This window comes from Sinohyriopsis cumingii, chromosome 1, assembly GCF_028554795.1.
Source record: "Sinohyriopsis cumingii isolate HCF-2022 chromosome 1, ASM2855479v2, whole genome shotgun sequence".
Lineage (NCBI taxonomy): Eukaryota > Metazoa > Mollusca > Bivalvia > Unionida > Unionidae > Sinohyriopsis > Sinohyriopsis cumingii.
In genome coordinates this window covers 70,162,136-70,179,733 of record NC_142961.1, presented here as the reverse complement: position 1 = coordinate 70,179,733, position 17,598 = coordinate 70,162,136, and the positions used below count along the sequence as shown (strand labels likewise).

At 37.5% G+C, this 17,598-nt stretch overlaps 1 protein-coding gene across 3 annotated transcripts in view; it reads left to right on the top strand.

Moving 5' to 3' along the window:
• The first annotated feature begins 10,837 nt into the window (after positions 1 to 10,837).
• LOC149807082 (nuclear pore complex protein Nup155-like) overlaps positions 10,838 to 17,598 on the top strand; it is a 149,411-nt gene continuing 142,650 nt past the window's right edge. Inside the window, exons 1-5 of one of the 3 annotated variants that reach the window (XM_089961670.1) lie at positions 10,838 to 10,910; positions 12,852 to 12,997; positions 13,712 to 13,849; positions 14,821 to 14,917; positions 16,308 to 16,378. In XM_089961670.1, coding sequence (XP_089817796.1) covers positions 12,853 to 12,997; positions 13,712 to 13,849; positions 14,821 to 14,917; positions 16,308 to 16,378 — 451 coding nt within the window. In that variant the 5' untranslated portion in view covers positions 10,838 to 10,910; position 12,852. Of the gene's footprint in view, positions 11,092 to 12,780; positions 12,998 to 13,711; positions 13,850 to 14,820; positions 14,918 to 16,307; positions 16,379 to 17,598 lie in introns of all 3 variants that reach the window. The other 2 variants (XM_089961656.1, XM_089961662.1) reach the window with 2 other exon arrangements.

Genomic DNA, 17,598 nt, shown 5'->3' with positions numbered 1-17,598 from the left:
TTGTTGCACCAAAACCAAAACCAGAGCCAAAACCATCAGTCCGATTTACCGAAGAAGCTTGTAAACTACATCGAGAGAGAACAATAACAGTTGCAGCTTTCGGATATTCAGATCGTGATAAAGTATTAGATCCAAACACCGCCAATGTTTCAGAACAAAATTGGGTTCCTTTTGTATTTCGAAAGTTCCGTGGTATAACTAGAATCACTGGTGAACACAAGAATGACTTTAAAAAGTTTGAGAAACAAGTCGAAGATGTTAACGAGCGCCATTACTTGGATATATATTTTCAGCCAAAAAGTCACAATTTAGACTACTGGCAGTGGTATTGTCACTCGTGGGTTATCTTAACTTCATAAAAAATAAAAATAAAACACTTGAGAGTCTAGATAAACTCTTCCCCAATAACGTCCTTGCCGATGTTGATCGACTAGAAATTCTGATTGGCGGGCGAAGAGCTGGCAATAATTCCCCTGAAATCATCAATGAAGCAGCTGATATTTGTCAGTGATTATTCATAGGTGGTATCATGGACATTAATGTTTATCGGTCATCTATCCGTAAGGATGAATCAATGCGTGATTATCAGCATTATTCATTCGTATGATGCGCGTGTACCTGACGCATGTGGACTAATCGAACTACAAGTCCAAGATACAAGCAGATATTTCTTGCCCGCTAAGGCATTCATTGAGATTGAAGGTTGACTTTTTTTTAAAGCAGATGATACATAATATGGAATTTTAGATCGAGCTGGTTTTGTTAATAATGGTGTTATGGCGTTGTTCAACAGAGTCACATTCATGGTTGACGGAAACAATATTGAATCATGTCTCGAAAATGTTTTCGTTGCAAAGACGATACTGGGTCTGGCAAGATATTCCGATAATTATTTACTGTCTCCTGGTCCATCAATGGTATTCACGAAGGATACCGCTGATCACTCCGAAAGCAGTAATGTGAGAATCAACGCCGCTGAACTGGGATCGCATCGATGAATAAAGATCTCAACCAAGGATTCTCAGCAAGTCGATCGATGTTAAACGACAATGAAGAATTTTCGTGTGTAATTCCACTGTCACACATTTTCGGGTTCTGCTTGGGTATATAAAAGTTATATTTGGCGCTGAATACAAGGGGGCGCTTGTCAGAAAATCCATCGACGATGATGCATTGTGGCACCCCAATACAGTTGATGCTGGCAAAGTAATCCTAATAAAACTTTCGTTGTGGATGCCAATAATGACACCATCGCTGACAGAAGAACAATGTCTGCTCTCTTTCATGGATAGTAGCAGCAGATCCACGCTGTCCTGGTTGAAGATGACCACAGACAGTGTCGAGAGTAACGCTACTGTGCTATTTACATGGCAGATAGCATCACAACAAGGGGCTTCGGCCCCACGACATATATTAATAACGTTTCATGATAACACCCGATTAAATTCACAGACGCGAAACCCAATGATGTTTGATACTCTCGGGGTTAGTGAAGTTTCTCTGAGAATAAACGGACATCAAGAACCATCCGAAGAAGTGTTAAACGAATTTTGAAAACAATCATGTTGTACGGGCGTATCATCGATTGATGATTTTCATAGGGCATGATCAGAATGTTTATTCTGGTTTGCACATATCTTAACGGGATTTCACATCGTCGTATCCGATCTATTACGTTTCGCTGAAACACTTGGATTTGTTCAGGCAATCAGTCGTCGACACCCACTCCAGACCTAGTGTAGCACGACCAGCAATTATTGCTAAGTACAGAGCGATCGCTTTTATACTGTCAGACAAAGCAATGCTGCTCGAATACGTAGTGGGACGAATGAAAGTCATTGATGCACCAATGGAAAATAAATAATCCGATTGCAAAGAAATCGAATCCTAAGCGATCCCTGCAAACTAATTGATTATTCACAATGCTGTATAAATGTCATATCATCACGATATTGTTACTCTGACTCCTGGTCAGATTAAAAAGTTACAATCGGCACCAGCGAAGAATTCGGGAATAAAAATATTTCTAAAAAAGGCCCAAATAAATTATCGTTGACAGAATGTCAGCTTAAATGCTACAATGATGCCAGGAAATCAAAGACTGGCTTGCGACTTGATCTTTCTGCGGATACCATTAAAGACTTAGAAAAAGCAGGCAGTACATTTCCACTTCTTGCAGATATATCAGCGTTGATAACCGCTCAAGCCCCACTTGTTGTAAAAGCAGCTGCACTTGGTGATGTTGGAACTGCTGCCGGGATGGCATTGAAGAAAGCGACAGGACACAGCCTAAAGATCTAAATAAAGGAAGTGGGAACGAGGTCTAAGACTGCCAGGAACCACCCATTCGTTTTACGATCGGGAAACGAGCGGTTCGGGCATGGGCCTACAAGGAACCCATCGTTAACGATGGCGTTAAGCAAACTTCCCATGTCTAATTTTGATTTACTTGAGGCTGCTTGTTGATTAGGCATCAAAACTTCAGAGGAGTTTTCATGTGTGATTACTTACCTTACAAACCAAATAGCTCTGAAACCGGTATCATTAATCTCGATGAAAATTCCAGGCCAGGTACTCACTGGGTTGCATATGATGTTGATCCACGTAGTGTTGTTTATTTGGATACATATGGATTGGCACCACCAAAGGAAGTTTTAAAATATATCGGCGATACAATGACTGTTGACTTCAACATAAGCGGAAATAGAATTGCCAATCTGAGATAACCAGAATCAGACGATTGACGCTACAACGAAGAAAAACGTGGACAACATCGCGATACGGATCTCGTTAATAACAACCAGTGACGGATTCGCCATATTCAGATCTGAATATATTAATCATATAACCACGTTTACGAATTTTCGCAGAAAGATAAATGGGGTCGTATCTGATTTCTTTTGAAATTCAATGGTCGCTGTCGTTAAGCTCATAGAAATAAAAGAAAAAAAATCAAAAGGATTTAAGATAATTTAATTCATAAGATTCCATTCATCAACGTGGTATACATAGTAGCGTCTGGATCAGCAACATGATCGCAGCAAAACAACTCCATAAAACATACCACTGAGGTCACCGGCGTGTACAGGCTCTGCATGTTTAGAGCTACGAGATTTGGGATATTTACGAAGTATCCATGGCGTCATTAGACCGATAGATTTTCCGGAAACGTGTCAGTCGTGTTAAGTCAAATTACAGAGGAAAGATTCATATTGGATCATGAAGACAAAGAATTAACCACAGCGACGTATTGGTGGTGTCTGGAATTTGTTGCAAAACCTCCTCAATTACTTATTTAGCATTAATATAATGAGCGACGTTTACCCACACAATCCTACAGGTTTGAACAAGCAAGTTCGTGGCAGGCATCGCTGAAAAATACATCGACACGCATAAAGCAAAACAAAAACAAAAATATACCGCAGAAGAATTGTTGTCATTGACGTTGTATACGCGTTTTCGGCTGTACTTGCCAGAACAATGGAGTTAATCGGCACATTATCAGCCCTATACATGGTAGCACAGGCGATAGGAGTAGGTGTAACCGTTATGGCAGGTATTGCTTGTATTCTTAATATCATAGCTAAGAAGCTATGTGCGACTGATAAATTACATGAATACACAACGCTGCTATAGGCAACAGCCAAGCACATACGCGTTATTATCGTTGATATCGTCGGGGTTTAATGACTGTATGATATCAGATCAAGAATTTACGTCGATAATTAATAATTATCATGAGGTGTGTAACATGCAGCTCGCAGATAAAACACACTAGCTAGCACACGGGTGGTAACACTCTGAGTGTTGAAACACTTGTTGTCACAGGGAGTGAGATTACTAGCGACCGTTGCACTCGGAGTGCTAGCACTGCATTAGAATCCGTGTAAATAATAACAAATTTCCACTAATAAAACACCACCAATAACCACATTGATATCAGCGACGTCAACGGAACCAGAATGTGATATTGTCTTCGCTACACCGATAAAGGCATAAAACGGCCGTACTCTTGAAATTGCGCTTGCATAACTGCTAGTCTATAAAAGTATGCCAAATAGTAGATCAAAGTCGTTTGGTGGATTAGCAGCTAATAATTCCATCGTATTCGCGTGTAAAAAATAAACCCGATGAAACACCCAACTAAAATGTTGTCAGCATCCCAACAGGAAACTATCAAATCGAACAAATCAACGATGAGTTTCAACGCAGAATTAAATCTATTATGAGACGAGAATCAAAAATCGCTTTAACCCTGTACGAGCTGCCATAGAAATTTCAACGCCGGATTACGCCGTCGATATCTATCAGTCTTCGATTAGAACCGTGTTTGGGTGGCCGTTGGTAGCACCAGCGAAACCACCTACAACACCACGGCAACAGAAATCCGACTTTACCACAGACAAACGCGAGTTCATAAAAGAACCCGAAGACAAGGATCTTCGAGAAGGGGAAGGGGTTACAGATGGCGTCTAACCCGTGGTGATAACACGACTTATGATGGTAAAGGAGTCGAAGAATGTCTCAGTATGTCACATGGTGAGCATGTATGTGTTGTCGGCAACTTCCGGTAACTATTTTTCAGCTTCGTAAATGAATACTCCAATGAGTACCTACGACAGCAAATCATTGTAACAATAACATATCTAAAAAAGTAAGGGCTCGCACTGATCGTCATTGCAAAATTATTGTAGAATCGGTTATTCATCTGATTCAACGAGGAGATACATTATTGTATGCAGAGTCGTTTCTTGATCAATATCAAATCAGGAAAGCTGAATTAACAATGGCCTTTAAGTTATCAGTGTTTGAACAGGAAGCGGCGAAAATATCTGTCAATGATATTATCGGTGGGTATCTTCCAGGGATCATCGAGGCATGGAGAAAAATACCATCTTCGCAGGATATACTCAAACACAGCATTGTCGTTGATGACTGAGGACGACATATATCACTTGGCATTGTCAATATCACATCAACTGTATCTTTGAACCTAGTCTGTGATGCCGTGGATAGCAGTTATGCCTCAGATCTTGGAAAATCCAAGAAGGCGCAACAATGATATATTCTTTACTCGTTCACCCCTGAGGTTCTCCCATGTCAGTTGATTGTATCAGTATCTGGTAATCCCGTTCTTTTTTACGATGTCCTAATCCATCATCGTCAGGGATATATTTCAGACTGACAGATCAAAATTTGCATACTCTTGATATGCGTCGAGAAGAGATATCACTGAGTTTTTATGTGCGAGACGGACCCTAGATCGAGAAACAGTCCACCGTATGGTCCCAACCCTCCACCATACAGTGTTTCACAAAGTAAAAACAGATACTGTATCAGTGTCCAGATCGTATAACGCTAGCGTTTGAACTTTTTGCGTTTTGAACGCAGAGCGATCCGCTGTAACAGTACAATGAGCCACCATACAGTGATTCACACAGTAAGAAAAATACTTTTCTTTTATTGCTGTCCACAAGATCGTTTATGATCCGATTATGTTTGATTGTCCACAGTATTTTTTCTTTTTTAGTTAGAACGCTAGCGTTCTGAAGTTAGAGTTTTCTATGTCACGATGGAAACGTTCACGTTACGCAGAATCAGATTCACAAGTATTATCAGATCTGACATAAATTTCTTTAACTGTCTTACGTGCATTCCCACAATCTTTTATGTTTCATATTCGCCCGACCAATCTAATCTAATTTTTCTATCGCCGTTGCGAGTGGAACGAATTCTTCAATTTGTGTATCATCGGTGAGATTAGCAAGATACATTCTCATTGCCCCCTGGAGTGATTTGATTAACATGTACTCGGATGGGAGTGTGTATCTCCCTTTGGATTTTCGTTCTTGTAATGTTTCAAAATCATGTGATTTTTTCAGCATTGAGTTGGTCAGTAAGTTCAATACCCGTCATTTTTCAATCGCAGAAATAAACGCATTAATATTTTCGTAATAATAATAATAATTTAAAATGAGCAATTGATGTGTTAGCACTAAAGGAGATGACTCAGTCAGGGTGGTGCCCATTGATAAGTATTTCCCATGCGTTAGGCATACTACTTCTTGTAAGCATTAATTGATCTGACTTCCCCTGGGAAATATGTATGTCCAGTCAAATAATTGACGCCGATAGTATTTCACCATGCATGATTTCAAGTTAAACTCACAACCATCCACAACCAAGCCCATCTGTCTCCTATGTATGTGCAAAGATAATTTTCTTTCGTCGTTGGTGTGAATCGAACTTGTACTGATTGCTAGCCAATATGTTTGGTAGTTAGGCGCTCTACTGATTGTGCCACGTTCATGCTTTCATTATCGCATTCTCGGACGTTGTTATATACAATTACACACTGCTGAAAAAATTACGTATTCTCCTTTTGCAGGCATGGAAATGGCGGCTGTGTGATTTATGAGCTATCTCATGCCCTGTTTAACGAATTACTAACTATAAGAGTAATCCGTTTATCAGAGATTGATTTTGTTATAGTAATTGGTTACGGAACGTTTCGCGTTCTGGTCATGAAATAGCCCTTTGTTTAGCTATACTTATAGATATACTTATAAGAAAAAATCGAAGCCCTTCATGATCAAACACTGAATTCTTCCAGGGGGTTATATGATATATTTCAAATACGCACACAGAATCAGGCGACAAAAATGGAAGCACATGTCAAGAAGGAACTTGTGTGCTGATTTGGTTTGTATGTGTATATAAAACGCAGGCGGACAAAATTATGACGTTTTGTCGTGTTCTCTCTTAGCAGCGGTTGTAAAATTCGTGGATGTGCCTTGGAGATAATCGGTCGTTGTCGGTTTAGTCAGGGACTTTAGTCCCTGCAGAGTTATCTCCCTTAAATACGCGTTCTCTATTCTGCGTCAGATATTGAAATCTTATTCTAGAAAAGGGATGCTGACTGGTATCGACCGACCATATTATGTGTGTGCATATCTTGTCACGGCAGCTGTTTACGCGATTTATCCGTTAACTTAACTTAATACTGATGCTCTTCGTCCGATGCGCGGATCACTCGCTTTCGGTTCCAAGGATGCCATCGCGAAGAATGGCAGCATTATCATCAACTGTGTAGCCCAGCGATTAACAGAACGCTTTATGAACGCGTTACGAGGCAATGGTTTTACAGCTCTGCGACGCCCAAACAAATAAACGAATGGGCAGAAGGTGTTAGAACGCTCGGAGCCACAATAAAAGATATGGCTGAGCTGGAGAAGAAATTGAAATTCCCAATAGAGGTAAGAACGATAACCAATGAAATCTTATACGCGGAAAAGTATCAATCGAGGGGTTCTCGATTAGTAATAATTTACCATAGCGTACACGCATGGACATTGAGTATAACAATATATTCACGGGAGAAAACGGTCAAGTATTGCTATGGGAATATTATTGTGTGCATCATAAATATCAGCAAGCGCGATCTTGTGTTTGTATGGTTGCATGAGAGCACTGAATTTCAGCAGCCAGGCGGCAAGCAGTCAACATCTAGCAATCGTGGAATTTATCAATTCGTCCGGTGAGCTTTATCGTATGGAATTCACGGTCAGATGACCAAAGTTGCGTTAAAATTCACTAATGACAATAGTGTCTTAGAACAGTTACTGGGTAATTGTTTTCCTGTGCCATTGGTCTTTGCCCATTTTGCTCAGCAAAGGAGTTGATGGAGTCTAACGACTCGAGAATTTCTCGAAGACGTTCAGCGTTCATGTGTCGAGTACGGGTACGGCGGTCTCTGGAAATCCAAATATGACTTGGTCTATATGGTTACGAGTTAACCCTGAAGATTTTTTTGGGATGGGCAAATGTAAGAGGTATTTGGAGAGATTTGGGCATCCAATACACGACGTGACTCGGATTGATTACTTACATAGATGACAAAGTCATCTATCGCTATTTTATTCGACACTGCCGTTGGAAACTCGACTGGACGGCCCGATATATGGACATTTTGTTCTTTGTGGAATTGTCAGACGGAGTGCTGGAGGGGCTGACCAGGGATGCTAACATTGATGGTGATTTTGTTCCACTTGTCGATGTATATCTACGTGAAAATGGTGTTAGCCAATCCTTGTATACATTGAAATATAATCATACTAAAGGTTAGATAGAAATCAACAATTCAGACTACCCTGATGTACCGATGCCAACTCTAAGACAGCCTGGAGTAGACAGAAATCAACAATGGAGACCACCCTGATGTACCTATGCCAAATCTAAAACAGCTTGGAATCGTGATATTAGGATGCTTAGCCAGGCATGAAAACGTCGAGAGACTGCTTCCACAACACCGAAGTGGAGTTCACTGACAAATCCACGCCGGTTGCATTCCCTCTTGATTTTGTTGCACCAAATATTGACTCAACCAAGAAAAGAAAATTTCGACTGTTATTTAGCAATGACCCACTTGTTCGTGTAACATTTTTTGGGCGAAGAAGAAAACGATCGTACAGATATTATTCAAAGGCGTAATCAGTACGGTTCTGTATGAATGCAATGTCTGGCCCATTGAATGACCAATCTCTGGAAATTTAAATATTCCCCATTTATATAGTTTCTATGATTGCATGACCTTTAAATTTGTACCAGTAAAACGGATTTTTCTTTCGAAGTGTGTATGCGTATTGCGTCTGTGGAAGGCCAGCATATGTCGAGCAATTATACTTCGTGATCACATCTTTAGCAGAAGAACTATAACAAAACCTCAGAGTTTTCGAAAAAAAAATATTCGAAGCGAAATAACAGCTGCGAGATGAAATCACCAAGAAAACCGCGCTGAGCATCACATTCAAACGTGCTTGTGTAGTCAGCAACTACCTCTGGTCTGGGTGTGGCGGGAATCATAGCTACGTTAACTATTATAATCACACCAGTCGGAATTATTGGAGCAGTATGACTAGTTACTGCTGTGACTGTCAACAAAAACAATTTCGTTACGTCTCCATTCGCGAATACATGTCTTTTCAGAGCTTATCGGTCTCGGGTATGTTGTTATGTATAGCTATACCGTGTGAGTAACATATCATTTTGAGTTCTGAATATTCTAGAAACAAATTTGTTTTCAATTTCATGTAATTTTCCAATTAGAAACGATTCAAATCATAGAAATTTCAGAACACTCTATTTTGTCCTAATTCTAGAAGAAAAAAAAAGTATAAATGTGGTTTGGTAAATAATGACCATAGTCATTCCTGTTTCATATAAGTTTTTAGAAATATGTGATCAGAGTTTGCAGTTGTGTTTAGATATAATTTTAGAGAAATTATTTATTGAAAAAATTAATTGGAATAACTAGCGTTTTTCTTATTCACTTCTTGGATTTATACATGCTACTAAATTGGATTATTGAGGACTCGTTAAAATACATTGTAGATTGCATCCTTTTGATACACCAGGACATTCAAGATTATTGGGATTCATTCGGAATATTCTATACTTTTGGACTTGTGATATTAGCTAGTTGATTTTATATAAATTCTTGAGTTTACTTCTTTAAGTTACATAGTTTAAGACACAGAGTCAAAACACAGTACAATTACAGGCTGCACTCGACGTCTATTGAGGATAAAATGATTAGCGTGGCCGAGTTTGACATGGTATGGACGGAAATGGAAACCTTCAGGCGACTCCGAGCACGGATACGAAACAGGAGCACTAACGACGCTGATTTACAGGCAATCAAAATAAAGTAAATGTTTGCCAGTGTACCGAGGCTACACTCGTATGGCTTCATGATTTGGATCCATAATCATCACTCGCATGATTCTGCAATCGAGTGATTGACAATAGTAATATAATATTAGCGTGTTTTTTTGTCACATAATCTAGGTTGAAGTCTTCTAACCCACATGACTTTCCTCTATCATGGGCGCCTCATAGTAACTTTTGCGCTCGGGTTCACATGTGTGCGAGTGTGACGTGAGGACAAATTCGTGGGGTGGACATGGGGTAATAGCCTTTAACCTGGATAAGAAACAAAAATTCAAAACTGCTCTAATCATATTTCTGTTTGTCGTTAGCAAACATAGCTCTAACAAACTAATGATTTTAATTTGTTATTTTCTTATTTAAATGTAGTTGCGACTCCAAGTGAATTTTGTCTATGTCTACATCTATATTTTATATGATTTATTCTCTTCCAATGTCTTTTCGGAATTTCGCATCAATTTATCGTCTCTTCATACTTACATATCTTGTGAATTCATTTGTTAATATTTAAATAATTTATATTAGGAAATCAAAAGCAGAAATGTCGTTACTAATAAAAATTGTCTAAATGTTAAAGCAGTATGTAATAGTTAAATTCCTTGTAACTTGTTTTTCTTGTTAATGACGTACGTCTTCAACGACTTTTTAAATACTTTTATTTGTGACCACCTGCAATCGAACAAAACAATAATTCAAAAACTTTTGTGTTCGTCAATTTTAGTTTATGATTCAGCATACACAAAATTAAAAATCATGGGACCTACAAAGCATCCCACAAGTCATCTTCTGTGAAAAAAACCCAAACATCCGTTGTGTCGCTGAAGCACATATTTTTAATTTTTTAATTTTCGTTTGTAAAATCTCCTGGTGACTAAATATACTCCCTTTTATTATTTCAAATTTTCTCAAAAAGAAGTTTCAAGGTATACCAGTTAACATATTTATAAGTTTAAATATGATTAAATTACTCGTTATTTCTATTCCAAAGCGTTGCGCAAAGCTGTTGTGCTGTTTCTTTTTTGTTTGTTTTTCTTTGGTTTGGAAATTTTGCTTTCTGTCTTCGTCCCGGGCGCGGTGAAACTCTGTCATACTTAGACATGAAGGGTATTGACAGAAACGGTAGAAGAGGTCCGATTGCGTCCCTGTTAATTCGCGCTGCATGGTTATGCAGTTTAAATCAATAGGCGGGTCGCTTTTGATAGCTTTACTCCTTTTTGTTTTATAGTTTTGTTGGAAGAAATGTTGTGATTTAAACCAAAACTGTCGAGTACAATCGCAAACACAACTGTTGTAAATCATTGCTATCTGTTACACGGCAGGACATAGGTACACCGAAGCGGAATCAGAAACCTGGCCAAAAGAAAAGTATTTATCCTTTTAAACTTTCTTAATTTAAATTGTATTTTACCTTGTAAAATAAGATTTTGAAGAGCGCGGTTCAGTTTTTGCAACACTCTCATATGGAGTAAATTGCCTTAGATCGTGTCTTGTACTTAAATTGAAGGATTCTTCCATGTCCCACAAAATGGATGGGATACAAATAATATAAATATTACTGTATAGTGTTTCAAATTTTTATTACGTTTTAAGTTCGTAATATGGCCAGGTTTGGTATCGTAATAAATGGATTTCATAGCGGTATTTTGAAGAATGAACGGTCCCTACATATTAAAAATTGGCCGTCACTGGTCTTGCGCCAGTAGGCTTATTTGAACTATTAGTGATGACACTAGGTTGAACATCTAATACCTTTATCTTAAGGTCATTATAGAAGTAAATGTACGACGAGTTTACTGTATGATTCTATATATACCCCCCAAACCCATTATAAAACATACAAAATGCTTTTCATTTGCAAATTCCACTATCAGTCCCGTTGCCTCCCAAAGCCCATCTCTGACCCACAGTTGAATTTGTTTTGGGGTTATATACAGATTTCAACCAATAATTTTGTCCCTCTGCATGTAAAATTATAACCAAGATTCTCTGTGGTCATTTGGAGAACCTTGCTATGGTTTGGTTGTTGTTGTTGTTGTTGTTTTGGGGCTTAACGCCATTTTTCAGCACACGATAGGCTATACATGGCGGCCAGTATTAATGGTGGAGGAAGAACCCGGGAAAACCCCGGAAAGAACCACCGACCCACGAGAAGCTACAGGCAAGCTTTCTCACATACCCACATTGGCTGAATCCTAGACTCGAACCGCCGCAGACAGAGGTGAGATGGCAGTGATCCGTAACGGAGAGCGCTTTAGACCACTCGGCCGCTATGGTTTGGTACAGTTTCAGATGTGTCAGTTGGATAGGGTAGCTACTTCTGATTGTTTTAATTAAAATATTTATTCCGGGACTACTTGTCCCATAGCAGAGTAATTCTCCTGATGTTCTCAACCCATAACGAACTCAGACTTCCCAAATTGGCCCATTACAATCTCAGCCCATTACATACTATATACTTGGGTTTTTGGTCTTTGATTTATATAATAGTACTGTGGATGTATTGTCCTTTGTCAATGATTGTTTCATATTTTTCAAAGGTCTTTCATTCTTTATGTTCAGTGAATCTGTTTGTCAATTTTAGTATCCAGTGTACAAACCATACAGGTTGTGTAGACATTCACTACCTACTATTTCAGTCATGAGTGTAATTTCTATAATTTGATTACCCATACCTTTATGATGATTATTAGAAAAGTTTAGAACAAATTTAATATTTAATTTAATATAAGCAAATGTGCCTACATGAGTATGTTGACAGACTTTAATTAAAGATTCCTTAATGCAGTTAGATAGACAAGAAAGGACACTGAGCAATATGCAGAAATTGTGAAAATATGTTAATTAAATTCTCCTTCTAAATTTGAAATAAATTACTGAAATATCTGGGACTTTTGAGAAAAGATATTGTATTAAAATTTTCATAACTTCTGTGCCATCCAAAGTTGAAAGGAAAAGGGTATTTATTTCTGTATTTATTAGTTCTGTTTATTAATCCTTTATCAGGTCATAATCTTTTAGAAACCAGCACCTACTAAATATACTTTTCTTTTCAAGGACCTTTATACCTGGAACAGCTCATAAATTTTTGGCCCTTTCTTATGAAAGCTTCATTTTCTTCGCTCTAGGATGGCGACATTCATCATTCCAAGTGGTGCACAGCTTCCTCATACAGCGGAAAGACTGGAGGAGACTTGCCGCTTGGTAGAAAAGTTTCTACAGGAGGACAGAAACCAGCTTGATCTGTCGGAGCTTCTTCGAGTTCCAGCAATAAGTATGTCATAATGTGCTGAGTTGGAATATTTCTTTTGCTTGTCACACTTTAAAAATAGATTGGTAGAGTGAAATGATCATGCAGAATATGCAATTATGAGATGTAATTGTTGTAATTAAAAAAAAAGAAGAAAAAACATGCTAAGTGTACACGTTTGAGCAGTTGTTATATCTGTTCTAGTTTATATATATATCTTTTAGCTGAGAAACAGAAAATATGAGACACACCATTAAATTCAGCTGATGATCTAAGATTCATGCTATGCTTAATGATTAGCATCAAAAGAGAATGGAGCTGATTTCTGGTTATTATATTTCATGGTCTGACAGTTCATCATTTTAGACTATCAATCTCATTCTGCAGTTCTGAAATTTAAACTGGAAACTGCAATTTTTTTGTAGGCATTTTCCTTATGTGGAAACAACAGCATTTACACAAAAGATGTCAGAAGCATAGATATACACTTGACAGATTTGGATTTCATTGTACCTTCAGTCCAGACTTAGTTGTTAATTGGCCAGCCGCAGAAACAAAGATAGTGTTCAGTCTTACTCCATTCCCATCCCAACACTGTTTCAGTCAGTTTAGTTGGGAATTATTTTCTTTGTCTTTCATGTCTAAAATCACAGGCTAAAGATGGTATACTTTGTCTCATGTTGTATATATTTTTGTCATGTTGTGTATATTTTTATTTAATGTTTTTTACACTTATAGACCAGCCCAGTGTTAGTGGCCTGCAGGATTTTCATTACCCCAGCTTGTTGGAGACTGGTCTTGGTCTTGAAAACCTATCAGAAGTTGGCAAAATTAAGCGAGTACCCCTCCCAGCAGAGCTGATAGAGCAGTTTGGTCGTATCCTTTGTTCACTGAAATACACATAGGCTAAATAGGTTCATCAACAACTGGTGTTTTACTCATTTTGTGTTTTTATAGTATTAAAATAAACCTAATGCTGTGTAAGTTATGTAGTATTACAAGACACGTAATACTCACTTCGGAAGTTTTATGGTATTAAATACACATAATACTTAATTTGTAAGTTATATGGCATTAAAATGCACATAATATTCCTCATACTTTATTAAAACTTAAAAGAAACTTTCTTGAATGTGAAAAACTGTTGTATAAACTTTGGTAATAACACTGAATGGCTATCATGCGACATTTCCAGAAAATAGATGACTTGTACTGATGAAAAGCAAATTATGCCATCCCGTAACATTTTACTGTGATATAGCAAATAAATTCTCATCAGTTTCTTTGTTTATAGCCTGGAAGCTCTTTTAACAACATAGTGATTGGATTTCACTCACTTTCTAGAGTTTCACTGGCTTGCAGTAAATTGGTACATCTGTGCAGATTTGAGGCTACTAGAAGTTATTATAGAGTTCAAAAATTGATTCACACCTATAAATTTAAGTTTAGTAACTGAAAGCCATTATTAGACACAATGTCAGAGTGTTTAAGGAAATGGGTGAAAGAAAGGAGAAAAAAGTAATAATAGCATGTAAATGTTAAATAATTAAAATTAGTCCCCCACCCCCAATTCATTTAGTCATGAATATTTCTGTTTCCATACTGGAAGAGATGTCCTTCTATCTTAGTGAAGTTATGTAATTTAAAATACTGTTTAAATATTTCTCAAAAGACACAAGAGGCCACCTTTTGCAATGCTTGTCTTTTGTTTATCTAGAAAGACATGTATAAAAGCAAAATAAAAATATTTATCATTGAGGTTAATATAGGGTGTGGATAGATGGACATGCACATCATTGTGAAAGTGATCACTGTGTCAGGCAAAAATGACCTTAGTACATACTCAGGTATGCAGCTGAACTGTCAGATGGGATTATTTCCTGAAATTGAGAGAGCCTGGCTTTCTGTTGATAGTGACATATTCTTGTGGAAATATGAAGATGGGTCAGTATTTTGTGTTCCCTAGCAGCTATGTATATTTATGCCACACCAGTGTCCAACAAAATCAGAATTTTAGCCCAATTGGGGATCCTTGGAAAAGAACGCATTGTTATTATTATTAGTTCTACAGAGCCTTATCCAGTTCAATGCATATTTGGAATATAACATGATCACATTCTTGCCTATTGCCGTATACCAATGCTGCTCTTGCATCATGTCCTCGCCAGTGAACCCAAAAGGATAATTCGCTCTGGTATAGTTTTCAGCACCCTATTTGGAATACATAAAAACATATAGTTCCCTTTCTCTAGTGTCCCAGTCCTTGGGTAATACTCCTTGTTGGGGACTAGATATAACAACACATACTTCCGTTTCTGTAGTGTCCCAGTCCTTGGATAGTACTCTGTAGTGTCCCAGACCTTGGGTAGTATTCCTTGTTGGGGCCTGTATGGTCATGGGGTTTTGCTCTTTTATTTATCAACAAATTATCATTTTTTCTTTAAACACAGTTCTTGTTATTTATATATTTGAAGAAAAATAGAAGCATTCAGTTCTTGTTATAGATATGTTTGAAGAAATATTGAACCATTCATGCTTAAAAAAATAGCATTACCCTTGTCTTTTCATCAGTAGTTCAGTAAGAATGGATAAAATTGTCACATGGGAATTGTATCTTTTATATTGGGATATTAATCCATTTAGATTTTTTACTAAGAACTCTAATTTTTTGAAGAATCTTAAAAGTTTACAGAACAAATCTTGTACTTCTACAATGAATCCTTAATTGAATCCCTTAAATCATTGTACTTTGTATGATATTACAATGAATCCCTTAAATCAGTCATTGTACTTTGTATGAATCAACATTGTATCCCATAAATCAGTCATTGTACTTTGTATGAATAGACACTGAATCCCTTCAGTCAGCCCTTGTCCTTTGTATCAATCTGCATTGAATCCCTTAAATCATTGTACATCGTATGAATCTAAAATGAGTCCCTTCAATCAGTCAGTTGCTTTGTATGAATCTATAATGAATCCTTTCTATCAGTCATGGTACTTAGATTGTGAATCTACAATGAATCCCTTAAAATCAGTTGTAACTAGACTTAATCTACAATGAATCCCTTAAATCAGCCATTGTACATTGTATGAATTGACAATGAATCCTTTTTCAGTCAGTCATTGTACTTTGTCTTTCAATCAGTCATATGCAGAAAAGTAAATGAAATCTTCTTAAGACAAGTAGCTGCTTAATAGAGGTTTAAATCTTATTTTAAAAATCCTGGAAAGAACTTAGAAAAATTGGATGGTTCAGGAAAGTAATTACTTAAATGAGTGGCATTTAAGATAAGTTTGACTTTGTTACCATGGTTTATTGTGTTTTTTTCAGTGGAGATCTGGCTTACTTTGATGGCCTGAATGAGACTATTCTTTGTGCTGCCCTTGTTAAGCCCAAACCTGGTGAGTATACCATCCCCATATTACTAACCAGGTTAATTTTGGAGAGATAGAAAAGAGACAGAGTACCTGAAGATGTGACTTGTACGTGTTGCATTTTGTTTCAGGCATTGATTGACTACTATAGTGTTTTCTTGAGCAAGCCATTTTACTTGCAATGATGTAAAATGACTTTCCTAGTTTTGCTGTGCCATAAAAAACAAGACTGGTCTCTGAGTTGGGTGCCAGTTGGCACATCCATATATCACAGAAGTTTACTGTGGCCTAGATTTCACATTTTACTGGCTTAGGTTATGTTTTTGTGTTTATCTCAAAACCAACTGGATATATATATATATATATATATATATATATATATATATATATATATATATATATATACACACACACACACTCATCTGGAGTCATGAAACTGGGTATGCATCTTGAGTAACGAATTTTATGTATCTCTTAGTATCACACCGTTGCCACAGAGGAAGGTCACTGTGACCTACATTTAACTGGCTTTGCTTTAGTTTTAACTCCTGACCAGCTGGGTTTTATTCACTGTGTATATATACTGTTATACCTAGATTCATAAAACTTGATGAATACTTCACTCATCACAAAAGTAGGTAACTATGACCTATATTAGAGCCCCGAGTGGTCTAAAGTGCTCTCAATTACGGATCACTGCCATCTCACTTCTGTCTGCATGGGTTCTAGTCTCGGATTCGGCTAATGTGGCTATGTGAGAAAGCTTGCCAGTAGCGTCTCGTGGGGTGGTGGTTCTTTCCGGGGTTTTCCCTGGTTCTTCCTCCACCATTAATACTGTCTGTCATGTACAGCCTAGATGATGGTTTGTTAGTACCTTACCTTTACCACAAACGAATATCAGTGTGACCTCCATTTCATAGTCACATTTTACCAGCTTAGGTTAAGTTTTTGTGTCGAACTCATGACAAGATAGGTTTTTAGCAGAGAGAATATATATAGAGAGAGAGAAATTCATGGAAGTTGGTGAAGGGATGTATCTAAATGAGTACCAGTCACATCTCAGAAGAAGGTCACTGTTGTTCATGCTGTAATTATTAAACTGGTTGATTCTGTATACATCTCTTGTACCAGACCCATGTTAAAAAGGTCAATGCTATCTTATTTCACATTTTCCTGGCTTAGGTTAAGATGTGCATTTAGCTCATGACCACACTTGCTGTGCATACTATATACATATACTTGTACAT